The sequence below is a fragment of the Suncus etruscus genome, chromosome 1 (assembly GCF_024139225.1).
Source record: "Suncus etruscus isolate mSunEtr1 chromosome 1, mSunEtr1.pri.cur, whole genome shotgun sequence".
NCBI classification, from domain to species: domain Eukaryota; kingdom Metazoa; phylum Chordata; class Mammalia; order Eulipotyphla; family Soricidae; genus Suncus; species Suncus etruscus.
In genome coordinates this window covers 25,673,801-25,701,548 of record NC_064848.1, presented here as the reverse complement: position 1 = coordinate 25,701,548, position 27,748 = coordinate 25,673,801, and the positions used below count along the sequence as shown (strand labels likewise).

The window sequence follows — 27,748 nt, the reverse complement described above, 5'->3', positions numbered from 1 at the left end:
ACAATAACATATATCATTTTCCAGTGTATAAGATGACCCCCTAATTTTCCTGTTAAAATATAGGATTTGGACTATATTTGCCATATAAGACTACCTCTCTTTGAACGCACATCAAAAGGAAATTATAAAACAAGATAAAAGGAGTAGTACCCTTGAAGTATATGTTTAATAAAGTTAGACTGTGGAGTGTGAACAATCTTTTTTTTTTTTTTTGCCAACAATCATTTTACATTTGTAGTGAGTGACTGTGATTTTTCATTGTGATCTACATTGAGAGCAGGGAGAGGCGGCTCCTCCAAGAGCAGCTGGCTGTGGTGTAGGGATTAATAGGACAGCTAGAAGGAGACAGAGAGCCTCCTCTGTGACCCATTATCGCTAAACAGAGGACTGAACACAGAAAGCCTCATATCTGGCGGCTGGATGAGCTGCAGTGCTTGGTAACTCAGCTCCTCTATGTGCCCTGACAGATGAATCAGGACAAGCAGAGGACTGAGTGATGACGCCCGACAGCTTGATGGGATGCAGCAGTAAGAGGGGGCAGATAACTTCCTGCTACCAATGTGCCCATTCTCTTCTCCCCCACCCCCTGCCTGACTTTGAGACAGGCATTCCATTTCTCTCAATCACTATCATTATTATGATAGTCGTTAATGCAGTTATTTCTCTAACTGTACTCACCACAGTTCATATCATATCCTGTGTTTGTTTGTTTTGGTTTGGTTTTCATCTCTATTGTATCTGGGAACTATTACCATACCATACCATACCACACCATACATTTAATTTTCTTAAATCCCATAGATGAGTGAAACTATTCTGCATCTATCTCTCTCTATCTCATTTCACTCAGGATAATAGTCTCCATGTCCATCCATGTATAGGAAAATTTCATTTCATTTTTCCTAACAGCTGCATAGTATTCCATTGTGTATTTGTACCATAATTTCTTTAGCCATTCCTTTGTTGTCCAGCACCTGGGTTGTTTCCAGATTCTGGCTATTGTAAATTGTGCTGTAATAAACATAGGAGTGCAGTGAGCATTTTTTATTGTGTTTTTGTGTTGCTAGGGTATATCCCTATGAGTGGTATTGCTGAATCATATGGGAGTTCAATTTTCAGAATATCACCTATAAATCTTAAAAAAAAATACATAGGAGAAGCAAGCAAGAAGGTGCTTGCTTGCATTCAGTTGGGTATCTCTACCATAATGCTTATTCAGGAATGTGATGGTAAAGTTGGGTAATGCAGAATTTTTCTGGTTACTTTATCTTTTGCCAACTCAACTATCAGGTGTGCAAAGTGAAAACTTAGAAAAATGCAGTAGTCTTTTGAGAAGTTTCCATTCATCTGATTGCTCTGCTATGTAAGTGAGAATAGTTGAGGGATTTAGTGCATGAGTTTTCTACTGTTGTAATAAGTCACTATAGTTTTCATGGTTAAAAATAATTCAATTTGATTATCAAATAGTTCTAGAAGTCAAAACTGGTAGGGCTGTGTTCCTTCTAGACATTAGAAAATTGTCTATTAGAAAATTGTCTATAAGATAATTGTCTTTATCTTATCATTCTCTAGAGATCGTTAGGCATTCTTTGTCTCATCATTCCAACCTCTATTTTTATTGTACCAGAACTTTCTCTGACTCTGCAGTGACCTATTTACCTTTAAACTTATAATTACATAAGATTACTTAGATACTTCCCCACTAATTAGCAAAATCCCTTTTGCCATATTCTTTATAGATACAGAAATTAGAATGTAGACATCTTTGAGGGTTTTGACTACCATAAACCTACTTGCGACCATTGTCCATCACTAAATTGATATGCTATCAGGTGAGCTTTCACTTACCTCTTTCTGTTTTTTGCCCCGGAGAGCCATATTGCTGATGGTGTTGCTTTCCCGGAGAGAGTCTACGGTGTCTCCATAAAGCAACTTGATGGATCTCACCAGCCGGGCACTAGAACGACTGTGGTGCAGGTAGCAGTGAGGATGGCAGTAATCAACATGTGTGCAGATGAAACTTTGCTGATTGCACAGCAATATCATGACCTAAAACACAGCACCACTGAGACTCAACCAGCAACCAAACCATAAACTACATATATTTATGTACTGTAGAAGATAAAAAGTCAGAATGTCAACTTTCCCTTAAAACCACAGTGACTTAGTAAAATCCTACAAAGAAACAGAGTTGTGGCTGGGAAGCTAGTTCAAAGGCTGAGTCTAGGCTTTTGCATGCAGGATGCCTAAGTTTGATGCCTGGCACTGTGTGGTCTCCTAACTATCGATTTAGTGACTCTTGAACATCTTATGATCTTCAAACAAAACAAAACCAAGAGCTATGGAATTTTTGTGTATTGGTGCCTTTGTCTCCCTCCATTTTCATTTGCTATAGTTTTTGAAATAAAAAATAAGAAATTTAAAAAAACATAAAATCATGATATGTATGATTTCAAAATATATTCAAAATAAAAATGTTATCTTAAAGTAATTTGTTTTGCTCTTTTTTTTGGGGGGGGGTTTACACCCGGCGGTGCTCAGGGGTTACTCCTGGCTGTCTGCTCAGAAATAGCTCCTGGCAGGCACAGGGGACCATATGGGCCACCGGGATTCGAACCAACCACCTTTGGTCCTGGATTGGCTGCTTGCAAGGCAAACACCGCTGTGCTATCTCTCCGGGCCCTGTTTGGCTCTTATGTTGGCAACAAGTCAGACACAAAAATGTAAGCTACTGAAAGTTCAGTTCATGGGATGGTTTTTACCTATGTAATACTTGAAAACATTTCTACTTATTTCACCCTAGTCTATAACTGTCAATTGTATTTTGAATGCCATGGAAGAGAACTTCATTTCCTCTATCCATAAATTTTTTTCGCTTTTAATTTGGAGTCCACTATAGCTTATTACTTATGGCTGGATCTGCCTTAATTCCTCACATCTCCTAGCCTTCTCAAGTAGGTATCCAGGAAAGAACCCAGTTTACTTGGAAGATGTGGCTATTTAAGGTTGAGCACAGCAGGCACAGAATGAAGTTAAAGATAATCTAGAAAAATATCCTTTAAAACTTTTCCCAGGTCTGTGCTTTTGGTAGGTAAATTTCTAAAAGCGTATTTAATAATTCAAATAATACCAAAATAATTTCTGGTATTTATTCTTTTACAAGTATTTTTATTTATTTATTTATTTGATTTTGGGTCACACCCAGTGATGCTCAGGGGTTATTCTTGGCTCTGCAATCACACAGCAAAGGTGAATTCAATTCTGTGATTAGAGTACATAAAAGAGACATTTACTATTTTTTGAGGGGTGGTGACACACCTATTAGTACTCAGGGCTTATTTTTGGCTCTGTGTTCAGGAATCACTCTTATCAGGAGACCATATGGGTTGCCAGAAATCAAGTCCAAATTGAATACAAGCTTCCTGCCACTGTACTATCTCCCTGCCTCCTATTCCTTACTATTCTGATGAAGTCAGCAATTTAGAAAGGCTCAGATAGGAAAGAAAGAAAGAAAGAAAGAAAGAAAGAAAGAAAGAAAGAAAGAAAGAAAGAAAGAAAGAAAGAAAGAAAGAAAGAAAGAAAGAAAGAAAGAAAGAAAGAAAGAAAGAAAGAAAGAAAGAAAGAAAGAAAGAAAGAAAGAAAGAAAGAAAGAAGAAAGAAAGAAGAAAGAAAGAAAGAAAGAAAGAAAGAAAGAAAGAAGGAAGGAAGAAAAATGGAAGGAAGGAAGGAAGAAAAATGGAAGGAAGGAAGAAAGAAGAAAGAAAAATGGAAGGAAGAAAGGAAGAAAGAAGAAACAAAAAAGGAAGGAAGGGAGGAAGAGAAAGAAAGAGGAAAGAAAGAAAAAGAGAAAGAAAAAAGAAAGAAAGAAAGAAAAAGAAAGAAAGAAAGAAAGAAAGAGAAAGAAAGAAAGAAAGAAAAAGAAGAAAGAAGGAAAGAATGAAAAAGAAAGAAGATATCCTTTCTCAGTCAAATCTGCTGCTAAGTATTTGTGCTTTGGGGGGGGGGGTAGGGTTGCAATCACCTCTGGCAATGTTCAGTGACTACTCATACCTGATGCTCTAGGCCACTCCAAGCAGTGTTGGGGAAACAATATAGTTCTGGACATAGATCGTAGGTCTTAAACTGCGGCTTCATGCATGTAAAGCTATTTATCTCACTTGTACAAAATGTGAGATAGTTGGATTAAATTAACACTTTACTGGAAGAGAACAAATTTACCCAAACTCCTCCCAGAATAGAAAATTTCAATGATCTTAGTTGTATGAAAACTTTAATCATATATATGTTTCAATCTATAATTGAAAACAAATAACTTGGGGCCAGAGAGATAGCACAGCGGTGTTTGCCTTGCAAATAGCCAATCCAGGACCTAAGGTGGTTGGTTCGAATCCCAGCATCCCATATGGTCCCCTGTGCCTGCAAGGAGCTATTTCTGAGCAGACAGCCAGGAGTAAACCCTGAGCACTGCCGGTTGTGCCTCCCCTCCCCCCCAAATAACTAAACAAACAAAAAAAAGAAAACAAATAACTTTAGGTTATTTAGGTTATATATTATGCAGCTATAAGTATATAAATTTTACCAATCTTGCTTTAAGATATTTAAATAAATTATATAGATTTTATACTTCTAGATTATATTAGGGGCCTGTATAGGGGTCTACATTTTTCCCCTCACAATAATTACATAGATGTACTAACTTTATGAAAATTTATTGAGTTGTAAACAGTCTTTGTATACCATTTAATATATAAGTGGGGCTTTGTTAAAAATTGCTGCCTCAGAGTATGACAAAATCACCTAGTTTTGGAAATCACTATAGAAAAACACAGCACAAGAGTCTGAAGTGCTTCACACTCTAAGGTGTGTCAGATTACAATCAGTGGAGATGATGACAAAAGTAGTATCATTTGTGGGTAAGGCATTGTTTTCTAAACTTTTTCCTTATGCCTGTCTTCACTCAGATCAAACATTAAAAGTCTCACCTATGTCTGCATTTCTTTGCATTTATCTGCATTTTTTCCTACTGTGCCCACTGGATAGCCCTCTAAAATGTCTTTTCATCATCTTAGCATCTCCATGTGTTGGTTTTTTTAGTTAATTTAATGCAAATTCAAGACTGACAGTAGGAGTTTGTCTCAGGCTTTGTGATTATGACTATAAAAAGTGGAAATCTATACCTGAATTTTTAAGACAACTTTCACCACCAATTTTGTAAGTTCCAACATGACTTTCCCTAAATTATGTTGACAAAAAAGCAAGCCATAACAAAAGACCCTATGTCTTATTTAAAATTAATAATAATTGTGCAGAATATTAATTTTAGTGAGTATTTTTTAGAGGCTCTGATGAAATATCAGTCATTTCTTGAAGACAGTTAACAGCTGGGTTTAGAATAATTATTTTTTCTCAATGTAATGCCCCAAATACCAGCAGAAATTTATCTCAAGCTTTTTCTAAGATTTCTACTTACATGAAGCCATGACATGTTCCTGTGGTAATTTTCCTCTGTGCCGACAGTACTCATTCCCTCTGGCTCAATGCTTGGCTCACTTGCACTCCAAGGACTCCCTTCTTTAAAAGAAAAATACCAAGAAAGGTTGTGTTGTGTTATTCCATCCCTTGGAGAGAATTTTAAAATGGCAGAATAAACAGTTTTCCATGCTTTTGAATCCTAGGGCAAACTACAATGGTCCAGTGGGGTACAGGATAATGATTTATACATAATAAATTATTTTATACATAATAATGATGTTAGTGGAGCACTATTAGTAGGAACTGTTCCCTTTACCAGAAATTGAACTAGAAACCATAAAACCATTAATATGTTGTGATGGCTTCCATTTTGAGACATGGGAACATAGATAAAACAGAATCAAATTCTTGTATTGATAGTGGTTGAGTGTGCCTAGATTAATTCTAGACCTGTATATGTGGTTAAAAGTGATGCTCATCATTAATTAACTAGACCTGTATATGTGGTTAAAAGTGATGCTCATCAAACTTTTGGGTTCATGAAGAGTGCTCCTATCTCCATGGCTGTGATCACAGTTTGTAGTGCTGCTCTTTATACCACCTCCATTTATTACCTGAGTTGTTTCAAAGATAAATGGGTACTGGGGAAATCTAAGGTTATTGGGAAATCCAATTTTGATCAACTCTTTTGTCTGAATTCTACTTGTAAGAAAGAATAAAAGCAACATCTCTCAAGAATTTACACTTAGCTTATTAAACAGCAAAGATGTGCCCTCAATTTGAAAGTTTCTGGAACTTTTCTATGGTTAAAAAAAGCTTCTGGTCGAGATTATTTTATTCAATTGGTCGAATTAAATCAACTAACTAAAACAACTCAATTGACAACAAATTTTTTCTTCAAATCAATTAAATGATTATAGCCCCAGACCTGCAATAAAAGAACTCATAGTTTTCTTCTATTGTGTCCTTAAAAATAAGCTGAATCTTAAGGAATTAGATGTATACATTATTTATTTTCATAGGTGAGGGCTGTAGGTGTAGAAACCTTTCCTATTTAAAATTCTCTTCGATAAGCTATACTTCACTTCTATTTCATAGACTTGAGCAATAATTTATCAATATTTCTATGTATAACTGATAGGGAATGAATGTTCTATTTTTTTTATATAAGTACTGAATGACCAAAATGATGTGCTTCGTTTTTTGTTGTATTTGTTTTGGGGCTACATACCTCTATGCTCAGGTTTCTTTCCTAACTCTGCACTCTGTTAATCACTCCTGGCAGGTTTGGAGGACCATAAGGAGTGTCAGGAATTGAATCAAGGTCAGCAGTGTGCAAGACAAGCATTATACCTACTGAGTAACTCTGAATGTGGTTTTTAAGTCAATTTGACCTAAAAGTTGAATACAGGATACCTGTAAGTCCTAGCCATAAGCGCACTTCACTTTCTTATCTATTAAGGTGATAAGTCAGGTTCCATGGAGTTAAACAAATCGAATCACACTATAATAGTCTACAACTTCACTGCTTTAATTGCATATAAAACTGACTCTGAGGTAAATAACATGTTTTGTAGGCATTCCCTTTATCCTTGGAGCATCTGTGTATGTAGACAAGAAATAAATATAATTATTTCCATGGATAGTTGTAGCAAACAATTCTCTGACTTGCCAAAAGATAAAAAAAAAAAAAAAAAAAAAAAAAAAGGTCAGGTTAAAATACTATTTCCCGGACCCAGAGAGATAGCACAGTGGTGTTTGCCTTGCAAGCTGCCGATCCAGGACCTAAGGTGGTTGGTTCGAATCCCGGTGCCCATATGGTCTCCTGTGCCCGCCAGGAGCTATTTCTGAGCAGACAGCCAGGAGTAACCCCTGAGCACTGCTGGGTGTGGCCCAAAAATAAAAACAAAACCAAATAAACAAAATTCCCTTATAACATTTTGGTCATTTTCACTGTGAAGTCAAAGCTTTTAAATATAATTATCTGACCCCAAGTGAATTTGAACATTTTGCTTTCAAGTCCTCTGATCTAAAGAAGGGGCTATCAAACATCAAAAAAAAAAAAAAATAGCAACCATCCTTGTCACAAAAATATCACCTAAATGCTTACAGTATATAGTCACCGCTCAAGCAGTGGCCTTAAACCATCAGCATCAGCTCTATCAAGAAGTTTATCCAAAGAAGCTGATTCCAGGCTCCCAATTCAGACTTGCTGCGTTAGACTCTGCAATTGAATGATTTCCCCAGGCCACAAGCATGTATGTTAAGGGCTGAGCAGAGTTGCTTTAGAGGGGAGTCTTATAGATTAAGAGGGAAGCCTCATCTATGGTTCTGCCTCCATCTGTAGAAATGAAAGATAATGGACCTCAACTGATTCAGTATGTGGACCCTGTCTACCTATTCCCCCCACATCCCTGCACGCCCCACTCCTCTCTGTTACCTAGATCAGTGACAGTGTCCCTGCTCTGGGACAGCTGCAGCTCCTCAGCCTCAGACGCTGAGTCCTGCCGTGATAGCTTGCTGCTCTTTAAGCTGCCGACCCGGCGAATGCTGGACAAGGAACCCCCCTTCTTCACCTGGAAACTGCGAGTTCCTTTAATCTGGAGCAGGCGGGAACCTCCTATTCTGATCTTCCTGCTGGGAACTGTATTGAAAGAATAAAATAGGGCTTTCCCCTCTTAGATTTCCCCAGCAAGCGTTAGATCCAAATTCTCCCCTTTTGTCCCTAAACAGCTCAGCCGGCTGAGCTAAGTGTCATGACTAAAAATAGCTCTGTTCACCAACCCAGCAAGGCAGCTTTTTTAGGCAGGTAGGAGGCTGGGATTATCAGGAATGGGGGGGGGGGGGCAGACTCTTTCTTAGATACCTAGCTCATCAGGGCTCAGAACTACTCTTTTTCTGACCCAGGGTTCACAAGCATGAGGGTACCACAGTAACAAGTTTCTAGGGCAGTTTAGACATTTCCATCAAGTTGTGGCTTGATTCAATCAGACCAGGAACCATAATTTTTCATTCTGCTTTTGAAATATGACTTTCAGGATTCTAGGAACCTTGTCAACCCTCATGTATATCCTTTCACTTTTGAATACCTCATTAAGAAATAAAAACAAAAGGGGCTTCTCTCTCCAACAGTCTGCTGTAGTTCAACTCAGTGAGCTGGAGTATAAAATGCTTTCATTTTCGATGGGTCTACAGATTTTGTAGCATCCTCTTGGGTGTGATGTGAGACCAAATGTTGTGACACCTTGGGCAACCCTACAGTTTATGTGTACCAAGAAACATATGCATTATTAATTTTTAGTGTTCTGAAAGAAATAGTCAACATTGAAAAAATATAAAAGGTAAAGAAACCTTTTTTTTAAAAAAAATTGAAAAATCATCTATGTTCCTCATATCATCTTCTTCACTCCCCAATCTCTGGTATTGTCACATAATTTCAGAAATTATGACCATGCATGTCTAAATTTATGATAGTATTAACTTGTGTGAATATGATGTATAATGTTACTCATCTCCCCACCACTAAGACTCTCCACCAAATGTCCTTATGCTACTTCTAGTCCACTTCTTCATCTCTCCCACTTTCTCCTAAAACATTTTTCTTTCTTTCTTTCTTTCTTTCTTTCTTTCTTTCTTTCTTTCTTTCTTTCTTTCTTTCTTTCTTTCTTTCTTTCTTTCTTTCTTTCTTTCTTTCTTTCTTTCTTTCTTTCTTTCTTTCTTTCTTTCTTTCTTTCTTTCTTTTCTTTTTCTCTTCCTTCCTTCCTTTTTCTTTCTTTCTTCCTTTCTTCCTTCCTTCCTTTCTTCCTTCCTTCCTTTCTTCCTTCCTTCCTTCCTTCCTTCCTTTCTTTCTTTCTTTCTTTCTTTCTTTCTTTCTTTCTTTCTTTCTTTCTTTCTTTCTTTCTTTCTTTCTTTCTTTCTTTCTTTCTTTCTTTCTTTCTTTCTTTCTTCTTCCTTCCTTCCTTCCTTCCTTCCTTCCTTCCTTTCTTTCTTTCTTTCTTTCTTTCTTTCTTTCTTTCTTTCTTTCTTTCTTTCTTTCTTTCTTTCTTTCTTTCTTTCTTTCTTTCTTTCTTTCTCTTCCTTCCTTTATCTTTCTTTCTCTTCCTTCCTTCCTTTTTCTTTCTTTCTCTTCCTTCCTTCCTTTTTCTTTCTTTCTTTCTTTCTTTCTTTCTCTCTCTCTTTCTCTCTCTCTTTCTTTCTCTTTCTTTCTCTCTTTCTCTTTCTTTCTTTCTTTCTTTCTTTCTTTCTTTCTTTCTTTCTTTCTTTCTTTCTTTCTTTCTTTCTTTCTTTCTTTCTTTCTTTCTTTCTTTCTTTCTTTCTTTCTTTCTTTCTCTTTCCTTTCCTTTCTTTTTTCATTCTCTCTCCCATTGTCTTTCTCTTCAATGCTTTGTAATCTCAATTTTGTATTCTAAGTCCAGATCTGGTATATTTTTTTGCTACTTTACATACTGATTCTTTAAGGTAGGATAAAGAAAAGTTCAGAGATTAAAGTCATTATGGTATCTCTCGTAAAGTTTCCTTCTTCAGACATGAGAAAAAATTTAATTAAAGAAAATTGTTAATATTTTTAAAATTATAATAAGAGAGATTGATTTTTAATCTTACGTTTTTTATTCATAGGACAGTTAGTATATGAACATGAAAGAACTTGTACAGATCCCTATAAAATTAATTAAATGTGTACTTTAAATACCTCTAAAGAAACTCAGAAGAACTTCTATTGAATAATATAGCAGGTCTATTGTCTGGTTTACTCTTGTAATTGAAATAGGCTAAAATCATCAGTATTCAGCTACCAAAGGCTCAGAGGGCTTCCCTGAAAACATCTTAAAGAATTTAATATTTGAACAGGACATTTTACAACACACTTGGATACATTCTACAAAGTGCTATAAACTTTATTTTATTTTTTTATTTTTTGTTTTTGTATTTTGGGGTCACATCTGGCAGCACTCAGGGGTTACTCCTGGCTCTATGCTCAGAAATCACTCCTGGCAGGCTCAGGGGACCATATGGGATGCCAGGATTTGAACTTTCTGCATGCAAGGCAAATGCATTACCTCCATGCTATCTCTCCAACCCCTATAAACTCTATTTTAAATATAACACAATGTAAGTGTTACATGTTATGTACTCTTAATATAAGCACTTTAATATGAGTGCTATATTTTAAATATAACATAATTATGTTTTTAGACATAATTGAGAATTCATAACCTACCAGAAATACATTTGATAGAGAATATAATTGTAATTTTAACAATAATTGCATGAGAAAGAATGTGGATAAAAGAAATAGAGATATTTTCATTTTTGTAGAGAAAATCTAGCATTGTTTGCTTGATTTCTGATACATGTCAGCCTTCAAATCTATCAAAATAGCCACAAATTAAGGTCATCTAAAAAACAATTTTGAGAATCAGAGCCAAAGGTAGTTGGAAATATCTGTAGCACTGAACATCTGTGCTCAGATGCATTGGCTATGTACAACAGTTAGAATTCAGATTTGGTATTATCACTTGAGATTATACCACACTGAATTTTTGTCTGTATCTCCATGACAACAAGAACTAGTATGAAAGAGAAGCAGATTCCTTTAAATTGGATAAAATGTCTTTTTTCTTTTTTTTTTTCCTCTCATCCATTTTATATTCATTAAAATGTCCTGCTACCTTTAGACTGAAAACATTTGTAGAATTTTAAACTCCTTATTTTTTATTGCTAGGCTAATCTCTGCCCTGCCCCTTTACCCGCAGCTTGCATTGCTATTAATTATACATAAATGGTAAATACGTATGTTATGTCACTTTTCAATCTAGAACTTGCTTACAACTCTCAGATATAATGAAACAATATTAAATTTCTACCACATCAGACCCTAGATTTCCTTACCTATGGACTACCTTTCTGACCCTATAGCTTACCATCTTTGCTCAATTCTGTTACAACCAGTTTGAAATTTTTGTCTTCCTTCAAAAGCTCCAAATTCATTCCTGCAGTAGAGTCTATTTTCATTGTTGTCTCTAAAATTTTCTTCCTAAACACCTGACATAACTGACTTTACAGGGGTCTCTGCTTCAATGTTGCTTTTAGTGATTTTTCCTGACCCATTCTTATGAATTCATGTCATTACCAATCCTTTCATTTTATTTTTTCCTCATACTACTTATCCTGACCTGAAAGTCCAGAATACAATGTTATTCATACTACATGAAATATAAGCTAATAAAAACTAAAATGTATATGGAAAATTTTTATTGTTTATTGTTATATTTGGGGAACTTTTTATATATGTATGTTATATCATATCATACGTATATATTGGTGTATATTGGTGAATGTACAGTAAGGGCTATGCCTAATAAATGATCAGACAAATCTTGGTGTCTGTATTTTGTCTTTGTTTTAAATATAGGAAAAATAATTTCTTAGATCTGGGTGGAGACTTTTGGCCATCCTAAAAATTATTTCATATTAATCTTCCTCGGTTGAATAATTATTTTTCCTAAAGTTGTTTATTTTAAAACCTACATTTTTAGTCTTTATTTAAACAGATGGTATGAAAATTTAAACAAAATTTTAATAATCTAGTAGAATCTTCTGGTCCCATTTCACGATGATTTCCTGCTTTTCGAAAAGGATTATAGTTTTCTTAGAAATCTTGGGGAAGAATTTTACCAATAAAATAAATATGTTTTCATTTTATTTGAGTTTCAGACTTTTGTTCTTATTTTAAAAATTATACACTAACCATCATTCATTGAGAAGAAAACTGCTAAGCATTTATGTGTTTGAATAAAAAGAACTATTTATATATATATATATAAAAGAATAGTTATAAATTATAATCATGAAATTGAATATTTTTTGCACACCTGGTGATGCTCAGGGGTTACCCCTGGCTCTGAGCTGAGATAGTTCTCCTGACAGGTTTGGGGGATCATATGGGATGCATGAGATTTAAACTGGGTTGACTGTGTGCAAGACAAATGCCATATCTGCTGTGCTATCACTTGAGCCCTGGAATGAAAATATTCTTAAAATTAACAATGATAATGTGTGTGTAAGAGAGAGAAAGAGACAGAGATCAAGAGAGCGAGAATGAGGTTGGGAGAGAAATGGAGGACACTGGTGGCAGCAAAATCTCACTTACGAAGGGTGGTATAAGATCTATGGTTGAAACCCAACCACAAACATTTCTGTAACCATGGTGTTTAAATAAAGTATTAATAAAATAAATTAACTTGATTTTATATTTTTAAAGAGGTACAGAAGTTTTCTCTGAAGTTTAACAATTTTGATACTGAAATTTTTATATCTGCTACATAAGCAACTACTAGTAAAATAACTTAGGGGAAAACAAATCTTTTAAACTACATTTAAAAATATATTTTCATCATATGCAAATATAATTGTCAGAAATATTAAGATTTATAAAACATTGACTTTCATGCCCAGAAATAAGCTAAACTTTTATCATTTCTTCCTACAATATAGCTTTTACAAGTAAAACAACTTAATAAAATTATTATTTGAATTGCTTAAGTTTGTGATAACAATCTGTTCTTGAAACATTCAAAAACATTTAAGAATATACTCATTCCATATAGTCTTTAAAATATTTTGTTTTTTTTTTCTCTTTCTGGGCTCATTCCTTCCCTAAATTGACCAAAATTTATGTAGTCATTGTCTACATAATATTAGAAAATACAATACATAAAATAATTTTTTACTCTTTTGCAATTATACTAATGTTCTTTTTTTGTTGTTTTTGTTTTGTTTTGTTTTCGGGCTACACCGTTTGATGCTCAGGGGTTACTCCTGGCTAAGTGCTCAGAAATTGCCCCTGGCTTGGGGGGACCATATGGGATGCCTGCGGATCGAACCGCGGTCCTTCCTTGGCTAGCGCTTGCAAGGCAGGCACCTTACCTCTAGCGCCACCTCGCCGGCCTGGATATACTAATGTTCTTTTAATTAGAATTTATTAATAAAACTTTAAAGGTATTTAAGAAATAGCAAAATCATATACTTTAGATGCAAAGAAAATATAGTCATACTAGCTGATAATTATGGACTTTCTATGGAAGATATGTAATGTAAAATAATTATTTGTAATGTCTAGTATGTAGTAGCTACTAAATTTATGGCTTAGTTTACTATCTCGTTTAAAACTTTCAACATAATAATGCGATACGTGTTATTAACCATTTTTTTCTCTGAGAAGAAAACAAGTTTAGAAGGTAACTAACTTGAATAAGTTCACAGAGCTATTTGCTTTAGCTTTTCACTGTAAGATACACTGTGTTTACACATCTTAAAATAACTAGTGCTACAGTAACAGAGTTGCAACTCATGGTGCCTAAAAGGAAGAAAGGAAAAAAAAAGAAAAGAGTGAGAGAAGAAAAGTGTTTGCCACGTAGGCAGGCTGAGGATTGGTGTAAGGGGACAGGAGGAAAATTGGGAAAATTGGTGGCAGAAAATAAACACTGGTGAAGGGAATGCTTTGGGTCATTGTATGACTAAAACTCAACTATTTACAACTTTGTAATTCTATCTCACAGTGATTAAATAAAAAAAAGTAACTAATGCCAGGTAGTAGTAATGATATATTTGCTTCTTGTGTCCAAGAGAATATTCAGAGCACAAGGTAGGGTGCATGCCTTGCATGTGGCTGACCTAAGTTTGTTCCCCAGCATTCCATATGTTACCCTGAGCCTTACCAGGATTGATCCCTAAGTATAGAGTCAGGAGTAAACCCTAATCACTATAGGTGTGTTATACACCACCCCCAAAGTATCATTTAACTCCAAAGTGCCAAATAACTAAGTGATAGAGTGGGTGAATTAAAAATACTTTAAGCTGAAAAAAAAATACATTAAGCTGAAAATCCAGTATATAATGTTATTCACAACAATAACTAAAATATATGGGAAATTTTTCTTGTTTATTTCATCTTTTTAAAACTGTAATAGTAATACAGTATGTACTCAATATATGCCTGTTAAATGATCATACAAATCTTGGTCTCTGTATGTTGTATAATAAACTTTGCTTTAAAGATGAGAAAAATGACTTGCTATATCTGTTTTAACTCACCCAAATTTATAGCAGATGTGTTTGGAAATATTTGTAAAGCAGGAATTGAAGTTTCAGACCATTGCATATTTACATAAAGAACGAGCATATAAGGTCTTGTTTTGTTTTATAGCATTTCTCAAGATATGATGTATTGTTAGCTTTCTAATGTTGCAGAGGACATGTACACTGACATTTTTCAAACTGAAAAGTGGTCATGAATTTTGTGAACTCTAATCAAAGACTGTCTAAAAACCTGAGCTAGTCTATTTATAGTTTACCCCCTGGCTTGTGCTTTTAGTTGATATATGCTGCTAATAAAAACTTGTTCCTAATCACCTTCTGAAACTCCTCTTTTGATAAGAATGAACCAGTATCGTGAAAGAGCTAAACTGGGAGTACCTTTTCCTTTCTTTTTTCTACAGCTGGTTAGAATCAATGTGATAAAGAATGACTGAGTTCATAAACCATGCCTCTGACTGTTCAATCAATTCAATTGAACTTAAGTTCAATACTAACAAACATGTGGTTGTTTTGTTTTTTTTTTTTTCTCTCTCTCTTCAAACGAAATAGGTCTGTACTACAATTTGGGTTTCTTTCAGACACAGTTTTGTAGTTTAAATTCTACAATCAACACCCTATGGAAAAAAATCCTGAAACATGAAAGACTCCTGATTTCCCTTACCTTTCTTATCATCAACTCCTGTATCTGATTTGAGGGTGTGGCTACTACTGTGGAGGGAATCTTTTGAATCTTCATTTTCATCCAGGACCCCAGCAAAGCTGATCTTTCTCTCATATCTGTGCCGGTCCAACTCAGGATCCAGACGAAGTCTGCAGCTCTCCAAATCCTGAAAAACGAATAAGGAGAAAATTACTAATAAAATACTAATATATCAGTATAGAGAATAATTTTTTGTTTGTTTGTTTGTTTGTTTGTTTTTGGGTCATACCCAGCGCTCAGGGGTTACTCCTGCCTCTACGCTCAGAAATCGCTCCTGGCAGGCACGGGGGACCATATGGGATGCCGGGATTCGAACCACCGTACTTCTGCATGAAAGGCAAACACCCTGCTTCCATGCTTTCTCTCCGGCCCCGAGAATCATTTTTTATGACAAACCTTCTATTTGGAAGTATACAGAACATTTAAATAGCCTGATTTTTTTTTGTTAGTTTTGGGCCACAACTGGTGATGCACAACACTTATTCTTGGCGGTTCACTCAGGATCACTTTTGGAGGAACTCAGAGGACTATATAGGCACGGGGGATTGAACCAGCATCAGTCACATGCAAAACAAGTGCTGCACCCATGGTAATGTTTCTTATCTTCTTCTTATTTATTTTTATTTAATGCCAGTTTTATGTTGTATCCATAAAAAGATTTCAAGATTTAAAAATAAGTTCATACTTCCTTAATTCATAGTTTTCCATTTTCTGTGTACTTCACTATCTACAATCACAAATTTCCTTACTTTCAAATATTTAAACTAAACTTTGCTTGCTTCTTTAGCATTTATCTTTTATATTAAGAGTTAATTAAGAGTTTATCAAAGTAATCTTGGATAAAAGGGTAAGAAATACAAAATGGAGCAAAAAAATGACACTTTAACAAGTGGTTGGAACAACTGGTCAGCCACATGAAAAAAAGTGAACTCGGACCTCTAACACTATGAATAAAGGTCAAGTCATAATGTATTAAAGATCTTGATATCATACCCCAAACTCTAAGGTATATAGAAAAAATAATAGGCAAAACACTCCATGACATTGAGACTACAGGCATCTTCAAGGAGGAAACACCACTGTCTAAATAAGTGTAAGTAGAGATAAATAAATGGTACTACATTAAACTGATAAGCTTCTGTACCTCAAAGGAAACAGTAAGTAGGATACAAAGGCCATTCACAGGATGGAAGAAACTATTCACCCAATACCCATTAAATAAGGGACTAATATAAAAGATATATAAGGGAGAGCATTCTGCTTCTCTGTCATTATCATTGCCATGGTAGTTGTCAGTGCAGTTAGTGCTCTGACAGCACTCATCATTATTTGTGCTGTTTCATATTATGGGCTGGTCCTCTTGGCCCTCATCTCTATTATCTCTGAATATTATTACCATACTGTCTTTTATTTTTCTTATATCTTACATAGATTATTCTATGTATATCCCTCTCCCTCTGACTCATTTCATTGAGCATAGTAATCTCCATGTCCATCCATGTATAGACAAATTTCATGACTTCCTTTTTCCAAATAGTTGCATCGTGTTCCATTGTGTAGATATCTGTACCACAGTTTCTTTAGCCATTTATCTATTGTCAAAAACCTGGGTTATTTACAGATTCAAGCTATTGTAAATAGATTGCAAAAACATAGGAGTGCAAAGAGCACTTTTTGTGTTCCTATATCCCTAGAAGTAGTATTGCTGGGTCATATGGGAGTTCAATTTCCAGGTTTTTGAGGAATATCCATATTGTTTTCCAGTCTGATTCACATCAGAAAGAACAAGAACAATCAGTGCTGGCATAGATGTGGGGAGAAAGGAACTGTCATTCAATGCTTGTGGGAATGCTATTTAATTCAGCCTTTATGGTAAACAAATATTTCAATAAATCATTGTCATCATCATCATCAGTGAGAAAATTTAAAGGAGATGCATTTCTGCATGGATATGAGAAAGAAAAATCTGAGTTACTTCTGAAGAATGCTTCCCATAAAATTCATACTTTGAAAATAAAAGAAATGTAAAAACTCTTAGACATTTCAAACATTGAGTAAATATTCTATCCTGTCATGAGGTCAAGGTCAATTTTATTCTTTTAATAATAGAGTGATTTTCTGTTATTAATGTGTAAAAACTTTTGGTTGATGGGCCAAAAGATAATACAGCAGGTAAGGCACTTGTTTTGTAATCAGTCAACCTCGGTTAAATACCAGTATCTTATATGGTCTTCCAAGCACTGCCAGGAATAATTTCTGAGTACAGAGCCAGGAGTAAAACCCCTAAGCATTGGCAGATATGGCCTCCCCAAATAACCTTCTAGCTGGATTTTTAACTTATATGATAAATTTAGTCATTGAACTTTGAGCTAAAAACTTTAGCCCCATTTGACTTCTCCAAGTATTCTTACTAATACATATATTCAACATACCACCAAAGGTTCAGTACGAGGTCTAGGCAGGCAAGAAAAGGTCTCTCGAAGGAAAGTGGTAATCTCCAGAAGAAGCTGGCATGCTGCCATCTTCAAAGCAAAGGGGCAGCCACATTTAGATGGATTCACAGTACCTACAGAATGAGAATTCTTTCATTAAATAAGCTGAATAATAAAAATACAGAGAGGCACTGTTTGATGGACATAGTGTAAAATCAAATTGCATATGAGAGCATTTCCTGCACATGTCCAAAATGAAATTACTTATGATAATGAAATTTCTTATGCTTCAATTGAACTATTTAGCAAAATCTATGTATTGCCACATGCTTCTTTTGTCAGAAATCTGATTGTTAGTAATCTGATAACATGTTCCAATATTAGGTCAGTTCTAAGAATAAAATTATTCTACTCAGAGAACTCTAGCAAAACAAAATGTAGCATCACTGAACTAAAAAACCATGTAATGCTAGCAGAAAGGAAGAGAAGACTGGCAATATGTTTCCACCGATATTAAAACATATTTAGACTACATACATAGCAGCAAACCAGATTTGAAACTACAGAACTACATAAATCATGTTAACTTTATGAGAAGCATATGTCTTTATTTCCTGAGGACAGTGATATCATTTTAGCTCTACTCCTAATATATTTCTGTAGCATAAAAGAAATATTCTTGATCACCAATATCATACAGTTTAGAGAACTTAGCCTGAGATATTAATGCATAGATATACTAGAAGTATAAAACTATTATTTATTTTAAAATATATCAGTATTCTTGAGAATTAAACAATATAAACACCATAGATCAAGTAATTAATTTTGTTTTGAAATCAGATTACATCAGGTTACATCATAGTTTTGAAATTCCCAGATTTAGTGTTCAGTTCTGTCATCACAAATCATTCAGAAATCTACTCATTACTTATAAACTTTCAGATAAGAAGACAAGCAATGCAAGGTTCTGTTTCTCATAGAAGAAAGAAAATAATATTTATTTTCAGTTAATCAAGGCAAGAGAAAGTCACTCATATATAGCATTCCAAAAAGTCTTTAATATTTTGTGTACTATCTCTATTAATTATATAGAACATATATGATTAATGTTGATAGTAGGTAGAAACTATGCTTTGTTTCTGAGGATAGTCTTACATAAAATTTATTTTTCAGAGGCAATTAGTGATTGGGAACATTGACATGAATAGAAGAAAAGAAGGATATTTGATTATTTTTTAAATGGGGCTGGAGCAGTGGCGCAAGTGGTAAGGAATCTGCCCTGCATGTGCTAGCCTAGGATGGACCTTGGTACAATTCCCTGGTGTCCCATATGGTTCCCCAAGCCAGGAGCAATTTCTGAGCGCATAGCCAGGAGTAACCACTGAGCATCACCAGGTATGGCCCCAAAACAAAATAAAGCAAAAAAAAAAGACATAATAATAAAAACAAATAAAAGCTCCATTGGTCTTTCTTCTCTTTCTGGAGTAGCTTTATTCTGTCTTGAACACTTTACCTTCTTTTTCTCCCATTTTAATAAATTTCTTTGCTAAAAATATAGAGAAACTATTTATAACTTTATAACTTTCCATATTAATATGGTCTAAACCATAGCTATCTTACAAATGAAATAGGAACTATGCATTGATTTGTAGATAGAACTGAGCCAGACATTACAAGTCTACTATTTTATTATATTTACTTCACTCTACAAAATGCCTAGATACACAACTGTTTTTCAAAACACACACAAATACATTGAGCATTAGATATTTAGTATAAACTTCTCAATATGTTGTTAATTTCTGAGATCATCATTTAGATACTACAATTGATGAAATGAATCTTAGTTTAGGCTCTTTTATAACCGTCATCCAAAATACTCTATAAGAATATAATAGATTAAATTGTAAAGGATCTCACCAAAAAATTAAAAAGCTACAAGGTACAAAATAGGGATAAATGACACTTAGGTGCTATTATGAAGAATAGAGTTCCTGAGGCCTATTAGGTATTTACTGTCACTTAGCATCTGTCTGTTCTGAAGAATTCTGTTGGAATTGATGCAGAGCAGTTGTACTGTTTCTTCTGGCAGGTCTTCACTAAGTTTTGTATTTCCTGAATACTCAAGTCCTTCAGAACAAATTCTATGAGTCATTCTGGAATGGATTCCTATGACCTTGAGAAAAACTTTGGGACAAGTTCTTACCAATAGACTGAAGAATAATGCCAATTATTGACATTTTGTCAACAGTAAAATTAAAGAGAGTTGATAAAGGCCAAGAAAGGGAAAAATGACACATTTTTTACAAATAAAAAAAGCATATAGAAAGGAAAAAATAGTTTCTCTGGTTATTTAGCTCTGTCCAACATTACACTTTAACTATCTGTTTACATTCCATACTTAAAGGACATAGGCTGAGTTTCCAGGCATTTCATAGGAGGCAGTCATATACTTATATATTAAAAAATATAAACATGCATGATATAAAACTAGAAAGAAAAATCGTCACTAGGGAGAAATTTACAGAATATCTTTGTCTTGACTTTTTTGTAGTCTAAGTATAATTTCCTGAGTAAAATGTATATATCTATAGTGTTAATAATTACTATACTATAATTGTTGGGTTATTGATCCTACCCTAATCAATAATTGTACTCCACCCTAGGGTGTGATCTGGTGATAGTATTATTCTTTACTTAGTATTCCCTAGGTGGTACCTGACTCTTGTCAATAAAAGCAGGGGTCTGAGGAAGGCAGGGGCTCATTCTTCAGTCTTCTTTCACTGAGCTGTGCTCCTTCTTTGGAGCAGAAAGCTTGGGTGGTTTAAATTCCTTGCTTGAGCACTGGATTTTCTGAACTCATTCTTGTACCTCTTCACTGTGTGAATTATTTCCTGTGGATATTTAGAACTGAAACTGTTCCCCCTTGTACTAATTGAGAAGGGGAATGGGAACTGCCTTTCCTGTCTGGGAGCTCAGTGGGAATCAAACCTCAGCCTATTTTCTAGAGATCATGACCCTTCAATAATTACTCCAAATATCTTAATTTGGGAAACATTTTGTGTTCAATTCTATTTTGCTTCAAATTAAGAAGAAAAACCCAACCTCTAGTTGCCCTACATCATCATCTAATGGTAAGATGATATCAGAAGACACTAAGTCCTTGATATGCGCAAAAATCAAGTTCACTAATCACAAGACTAACTGACAACTGCAACTGGGCAGAACTTTTCCTGGGTCCAATAAGAAAGACCCTAGCCTAGGCTTCAGCCTAGGATTTGAACAAAAACCAAGATCTCTAATTCCAGAAGTTTAACTTTGACAACCATGACTTAGCAGAACTTCTGGATCCATAAGGAAAGGTAATTTCCTAGGCTTCATCCTAAAATCTGTGTAAAAACCAAGATTACTAATTACAGAAAACTGACTACAACAACCATGATGGAAAAGAACTTCTAGAACCACAAAGAAAGACTCTATCCTGATTTTGTCCTATGACCTGTGCAAATACCTAGATCTCTAACTATAGAGGACTTATTTTGTGAGCCACAACTGAGCAAAACATTTTCTGGCACCATAAAAAGACTTTTGTGTTCAATAATGAGAATATCTGGAGCATGTAGTTGTTCCCATGACAATATGCTTCAAGGGTGGGAAACCCTGTATCTCTTAGACCAAGGGAATTCCATTTCAATTTTCCCCAAGATTTACTGTGCCTATGCATAAAAAAAAATACCAAAGCCCTCTTTCACTTATTTTTTCCTTTTTTGTGTGTGTTGTTGTTTAGTAGTTGTTGATTGTGGCTGTTGTATATTTTGTCATTTCTTCTTTTGCCTCTTTTTCTTCTTTTAAATTGATATTGATGGTTCCTAGATGGATTCCTCCAAGCTTTTTTTCTTTTTTTTTTTTTCATGAGAACCACAGAACTTGAATTATCTTTTTCTGCCTCATAAATTAAGAGGAAAAAAAGAAGAAAGTGGATGGTACAGGAGCAAACAGTCACATGAACTGTTTGTAGAATTTATTTATTATTATTTACTTATGAAAATAAATAATGATCAGATCTACATACCAAACCCAAAGTTAACAACAGAATCAAGATCTACAACAAGTTATATGCAAAGGGAACCAGTTACACTAGCAGTCCCAGTGGGCAAAGGCGGGAAGTATGGGATGCATGCTGGGAACAGGGGTAAAGGGAAATCAGCATTGGTGGTGGGAAATTGCCCTGATTCACTGTCAGTATGTACCTTAAATATAACTGTGAAAGACTTGTAATTCAAAAAAGAAAAAAAAAACCCAACCTCTAAAAGCAGCAGCAAAACTGAAAAATCTGAAAATCTGATGAATCTCTTCTGGGCTGTTAACTTTCCATAACTATATTTTCTCAAAGATTCCTAATATTTTCTGTCATAGTAAGAGTCAGGTACTACAAACAGTAGACATTTTTGCCTTCATTTCATGGTCCCTATTTTTTTCTCTTTTTGCCTCTTATTTTCTTCTGTATATGGTTGTATGCACATGCTCATTCATGCAAAAGGAGTAAGAGAAAAGGTGCAGTGAGGGAGGAGACAGGGGAAGGTGGTAAGAAAATGAGAGAGAGGTGACATATTAAGTGCTCCTAAGCAGAGGTGCTTACAAGCAGGGGTTCTTGTAGTAAAGGGAGTCTCCTTACTGTCATCTAAAAAGTCTTCTTCCTCATCCTCCTTTCTCAGTCTCCTCTTGGTCTCTTCATCATAAATAAGACCTAGTAGGTTGGCTGGACTCTCACTTTCTCCATGGCACAACTCATTTAATCTGATGCCAATTGCCTACAAGCAAGAGAAAAAATTAAATCACACACAATATGCTAGACAAAAATAGACTCATAGAGTATAGGGAACCTAAGTGACCAAGCAATCACATTTTTGCCCCTAGCAAAAGCATCATCTGTATATCTGAGTGTGTTTCTAATGTATTTCTCAGTATGGAAAGCCAGAAATAGGAAGCATTGATATTGCTTCCAAGATCACTGAGTCTAAAAGCATGTGAGGATTGAAATACCATTGCATTCTCATATCATTTTATTCCTGAAAATATTTCCACTCATTTGAAGGTCATATTGTAAGTCTTATCTGAGTATGTGGTTACTGTTAGTGGGGGGTTTTGTTGCAATAATAATAACTCAGATTTACTCAGTGCTTATCATGCTACTCTATGAAATGAATGTTGATGAAATTGGAGATTGGCAGGATTTCTGATCTTGCAACTTGGTTGATACTTCTTTTTTTTTTTTTTGGTGGGGGTCACACCCGGTGACACTCAGGGGTTACTCCTGACTATGTGCTCAGAAATTGCTCCTGTCTTGGGGGACTATATGGGACACCGGGAAATGGAACCGTGTCCATCCTAGGTTAGCTTAGTGCAAGGCAAACATCCTACAGCTGTGCCACTGCTCTGACCCCTTGGTTGATACCTTCTATTATATATACACATTTAAATAGACTTTGTATATCCCTCTGTGTTGGTCTACAAATTAGTAATATTAACTTTTCTCTTAGTAAAAAATACAATATTAATTTTGGAAATATGACTTTTAATAATCCTACACACAAATGCCATTGCTTTTACAAGGTATTTGCTTGCTATTTGTTCTAACTCTTCACACGTAAAAGCCTGATTTACCAAAATTATTTTTATACAAAAGAAGAAAATAATTACTTACATTTAATTATTTTTTAATTTTTTATTTTAATCTTGCCTGATGGGGTTCAGGACTTTACTACTTGCTCTATGCTTAGGGATCACTACTAGTGGGTCTGAGGATCCACTAGGGTAATGGAGATTTAGCCCATTTGGTTGCATGCAAGGTCTTATCTGCTGTACCAATTCTCTTTCCCCTACGTTATTTTTATATTTCAATTATTTTCTATGTGCAAAAGAAGAAGAGAAATGCTATATGAGTACTGAACTTTGGAGTTTACAATCTATTTATAGAGTGCTTTAATACCAACAAATTTCTAACTTATTCCTTCTTTCTTCTTATATAATTCTTTTTCAAATTTTTAGAAAAACTATACAATTCTGGAATGCAAGAAATTAAACCCATTATTGGGACAGATATAAAATATGCCCATATTTCTTTTAAAAATTCATACAGGTTGTTTAAACATCTTGGATAGCTGGAAACAAAAAAGTCTTTGTTAAAATCTGGAAGAAACTAAAAACCAAGAAATAAAAACCAGATTAATTTCAATACTAACCTGGGAGAATTTTAAATAAATAAAACCTAACATATATACAAAAATTACCACCTCAGCATAAACCTAATCCTATGGTTTTGGTGATTCTCTGTAAACAAAGAATATAAAATTATGAATTTTAAGAAGAGCCAACAAATCTAAAAATCATACTCAAAGAGCAAAAACTTGTACATCCTCTCTCCAGAATGTTGAAATGAAGTCCTTTCATTTAAATATACAGGTCATATAGTTTATATGGTTCCTCAAATAATACTTCCCCATAATGGTATTAGATGTTTACATCATAATTTAGAGCTCTTTATCTCTTTCAATACTAGATAAACATCTATGTGCTATGCTTATTCCTTCCTTTATTTAATAAATATCAAATGAGGTAATTTCTTTTTTTGTTTGTTTGTTTTTGTTTTTGTTTTTGGGCCACACTGGCGGTGCTCAGGGGTTACTTCTGGTTGTCTGCTCAGAAATAGCTCCTGGCAGGCACGAGGGACCATATGGGACACCGGTATTCGAACCAACTGCCTTTGGTCCTGGATAGGCTGCTTGCAAGGCAAACGCCGCTGTGCTATCTCTCTAGGCCCAGATAATTTCTTAAATATAAAATAAATTTATTGTTTATGGTACATTAAGTTAAATTAACTGCTAAAGCATACTAACATTTTTGTTTAATGTTTGCAAATCTTTGCACAGAAAGATCATTGCTTTGCTAGAGGGAAAGAGTTTGAAAGGCTGCTTATGGTTGCTTGGCATGATATGAAATGGGATCCAAAGACAAGATTTATGATTGTGTAGCTTGCCTTTTCCCTCAATGAGTTATAGTTTATTGAGAAAGTAACAACTTACCAAGACCAGACATCACGAGAAGAAAAAGAGTGAATGACTTAATATTCATATGGGAGAAAGTCAATGTAGTGCAGTGAATAATTGAAAAATATGCTATAGAGTTTGAGGACTTGATATTTTGGAAATGGGGAAAGAGTATATCCTAGCTGGAGGGCTCCAAATTATCCATGTTTAGGGAAAAGTATGTTCAGTACTGACAGTGAACCATTTGACTAAAGCACTTTTTTTGTGACAGAAAACAATGTATAGGAAGGCTGAAAGGAAGATTGGGACTATATACCATACTTCTTGAAAGTGAACTTCATATTTCAATTGAAGAAGGATAAAAGGTAAATTTTGAGTGGAGGAATAAGCTGAACATTCATTCAAGAGACACTGCATTAGATGTCTAGAATGCAAATATAAACAGTTCATCTTGCTTTTAAAAATTATTGCAATAATTTATTACTGACAACTTAGTAAGGTCAAAAAATGAAGATGCATGTCCTTTAAATATATAGCATATTTGACTTCATCATTTATAATCTTGGTATGGTTTGAACAAAGGTTGTGGAGAGAAGAGTAAAATCAGGCTAAGCAATTTGGGTTTTATCCTAAGGGAAAAGGGGACTACTGAAGCATTACAAAGTGGCTAAGAAACACAATTTGAGTTACATTTTAGCCTAAACTCTGACAATAATTTAGATAATGATTCTGAAGCAGTAAGTCTGGAGGCTGGAAATTAAGTATGAATGTTCTACTGTTAAATGACTATGATAAAAGATTGTTTTATTGGTAGTGTATAAGATTGATCAGAGAAGGGAAAGCAGTGAGAACAGCAAAATAAGAAAATACTCGAGTCATGCAGATGAGAAGCTAATCTGATCTAAAAAGGCAATGGTGTCAGAACAGATGTAAGGTCAACAAAGGTACAGAAGGGCTAGAATGTTCTTAAAGGCTATCATCTCAATGATGGCACCAAAAATAAGACTAGATGGTCCAGTAGGACCTTTGATAGATGGGAATGTATTTATATGGAGAAAATGACTTAATTTTGGTCATATGGGTTTCAAGATATTATGTGAGTTCTTTAAAGTATTGTTGGCAAAACTAACCTGAAAGTCAAAAAAGTACAATGGAGAGGAAAATCTGTTCTGCTGCCGTGAAGCTAACAGTCAAAAATACAAGGATGAATGGAGCCCTGGGGAGATTATATGGGAAGAAATTATAAGAGATTTAGAAAGTTCTAAATTTAAAGGGATAAAATAGTCAGAATCAGTGAAAAGAGAGAGGGAACTAGACACAGAGATTTGAGGAAAACTTAGGATATAATTACATGAAAACAAAAAAGAAGAAAGGGGGAGGTATTCAGCAAAGAAGTGGAGGACCTTTGTCCGGAAGTATCTGTTCAGTTTGTAACTCATATTAAACTATTACTCCACTATTTAGGATTTAAGGAATTGTTTTCTCAGTGAAGCCAGTGGGAGCATCAATTTTGACAGTTTATCAGAGATGGTCTGCAAGTATAATTTTCCACAATGGGGATTAAAATACCCATCCTAATTTGCAATATGTGGATACTTTTATGCAAAACCTACTTTAGCTTTCGAACCCACTGAAGCATCAACCATTAAAATAGAAAAAAAATAAGCTTTCTAAAACAAAAAAATGGAGGCCAAAGCAATAGTACAAAGAGAGGGTGCTTTCTTAGCAAGAGGTCAGCCTGGTTTTGTTCTACAGGACTCTATATGACCCATGATTTTTCTCTAGGAGTGATCACTGAGACAAACCTAGGAGTCAGCCTGAACACTGTTTGGTGTGATCAAAATATAAAAACAACTTAATAAAACAAAATATTTAGAAAACATTAATTAAAACAAGAAAAGCACATTAAGGATGTAAATATTTAATCATTTTACAATGTTTCTCATAGAGATAATTCTTGAGTACTACTGGGTGAATGAATATTTCTGGCCTGCTCTTAAAGCCTGTATTCTTCCTTAAACGTATATATTCTTTATCTCGATGTTTTTTTTTGTTTTTTTTTCTACCCCAGAGAAGTCTGTTCTCTGCAATACATACTTTTCCCTTTATCTCTCCTCACATATCTTTAAATAAATTTCATTTAAAAACTACCTTGCTTTGGATAGCTGGCTTCTGGTACCTTGATCCTGGAGGCCAGCTCTTCCGAGGTATGGGGTTAGGGGACACCCTAACTTACTCCCTAGCTTGGGAGGTGCTGGGAGGCTTGGCAGGCCCCCAGCCATTCCCCTATTTCTCCCCTACTCCAGACATTCCCTGGTTGCCGGCCCAGGTGGACTCTATCGTGGTCCTCAGGCTTCCCCCCCCCCCCTTTCTCTCCTGACACTAAGCACGCGGGGGACACATGGGGTGGATGGCGGGCCGATGTAGCACTGGTGTATGTCGGGACATTATGCCATGACATTCATTGGTATTTTTTTTTCTCATTGGTCTCCATTTCAAAAACCGCAAGGGGGCGTACCATATATGCTTAAAATAAAAATAGGAGGATGGACTCTCAGGCAGGGAAGAGACCAGTTTGGGTGGGGGTACCATATATTTTCAAAATAAAAATGAGAGGATGGACTCTCAGGCTGGGAAAAGGCCAGTACTCTTTATCTACTTGTTTACTCTCAGCGGCCTCTTGGCCTCTTTCTTCCTTTCATTGTGTAACTGTGGCTGCTACCATACTAGGTTTCTGATTAGTTCCCATAAACGGTGACAATTGAGTCCACTGTCTTAAGTTAGATTGTTTATTTTCCCCACTTTGTATCTTTTCTCTACTTTGTGAACTGTTCAATAAGGTATTTTGGTGAAAGAGTTCCTCTCTATCTTTCCTTCCCTTTGTTATTTGTTAAATAAGGAAGTTAGTAGAAGTGTCCCTCCATTTAACGTTTATATAAGAACCAAGTCAATTGGATTGTTGGACTTGTTCTAGCATCCCCATAGGCACCAATCTCGCC

General features: G+C 35.1%; 1 protein-coding gene across 4 annotated transcripts in view; it reads right to left on the bottom strand.

Annotated features, from left to right (window-relative positions):
- The window catches only part of UNC80 (unc-80 homolog, NALCN channel complex subunit), a 277,398-nt gene that overhangs the window by 101,614 nt on the left and 148,036 nt on the right, over positions 1–27,748 (bottom strand). For 2 of the 4 annotated variants that reach the window (XM_049783997.1, XM_049784007.1), the window contains exons 24-29: positions 22,379–22,514; positions 17,701–17,834; positions 15,230–15,395; positions 7,913–8,116; positions 5,471–5,571; positions 1,849–2,049 (exon numbers count right to left, since the gene is read on the bottom strand). In XM_049783997.1, coding sequence (XP_049639954.1) covers positions 1,849–2,049; positions 5,471–5,571; positions 7,913–8,116; positions 15,230–15,395; positions 17,701–17,834; positions 22,379–22,514 — 942 coding nt within the window. The remainder of the gene's footprint in view (positions 1–1,848; positions 2,050–5,470; positions 5,572–7,912; positions 8,117–15,229; positions 15,396–17,700; positions 17,835–22,378; positions 22,515–27,748) is intronic. The other 2 variants (XM_049784015.1, XM_049784024.1) reach the window with 1 other exon arrangement.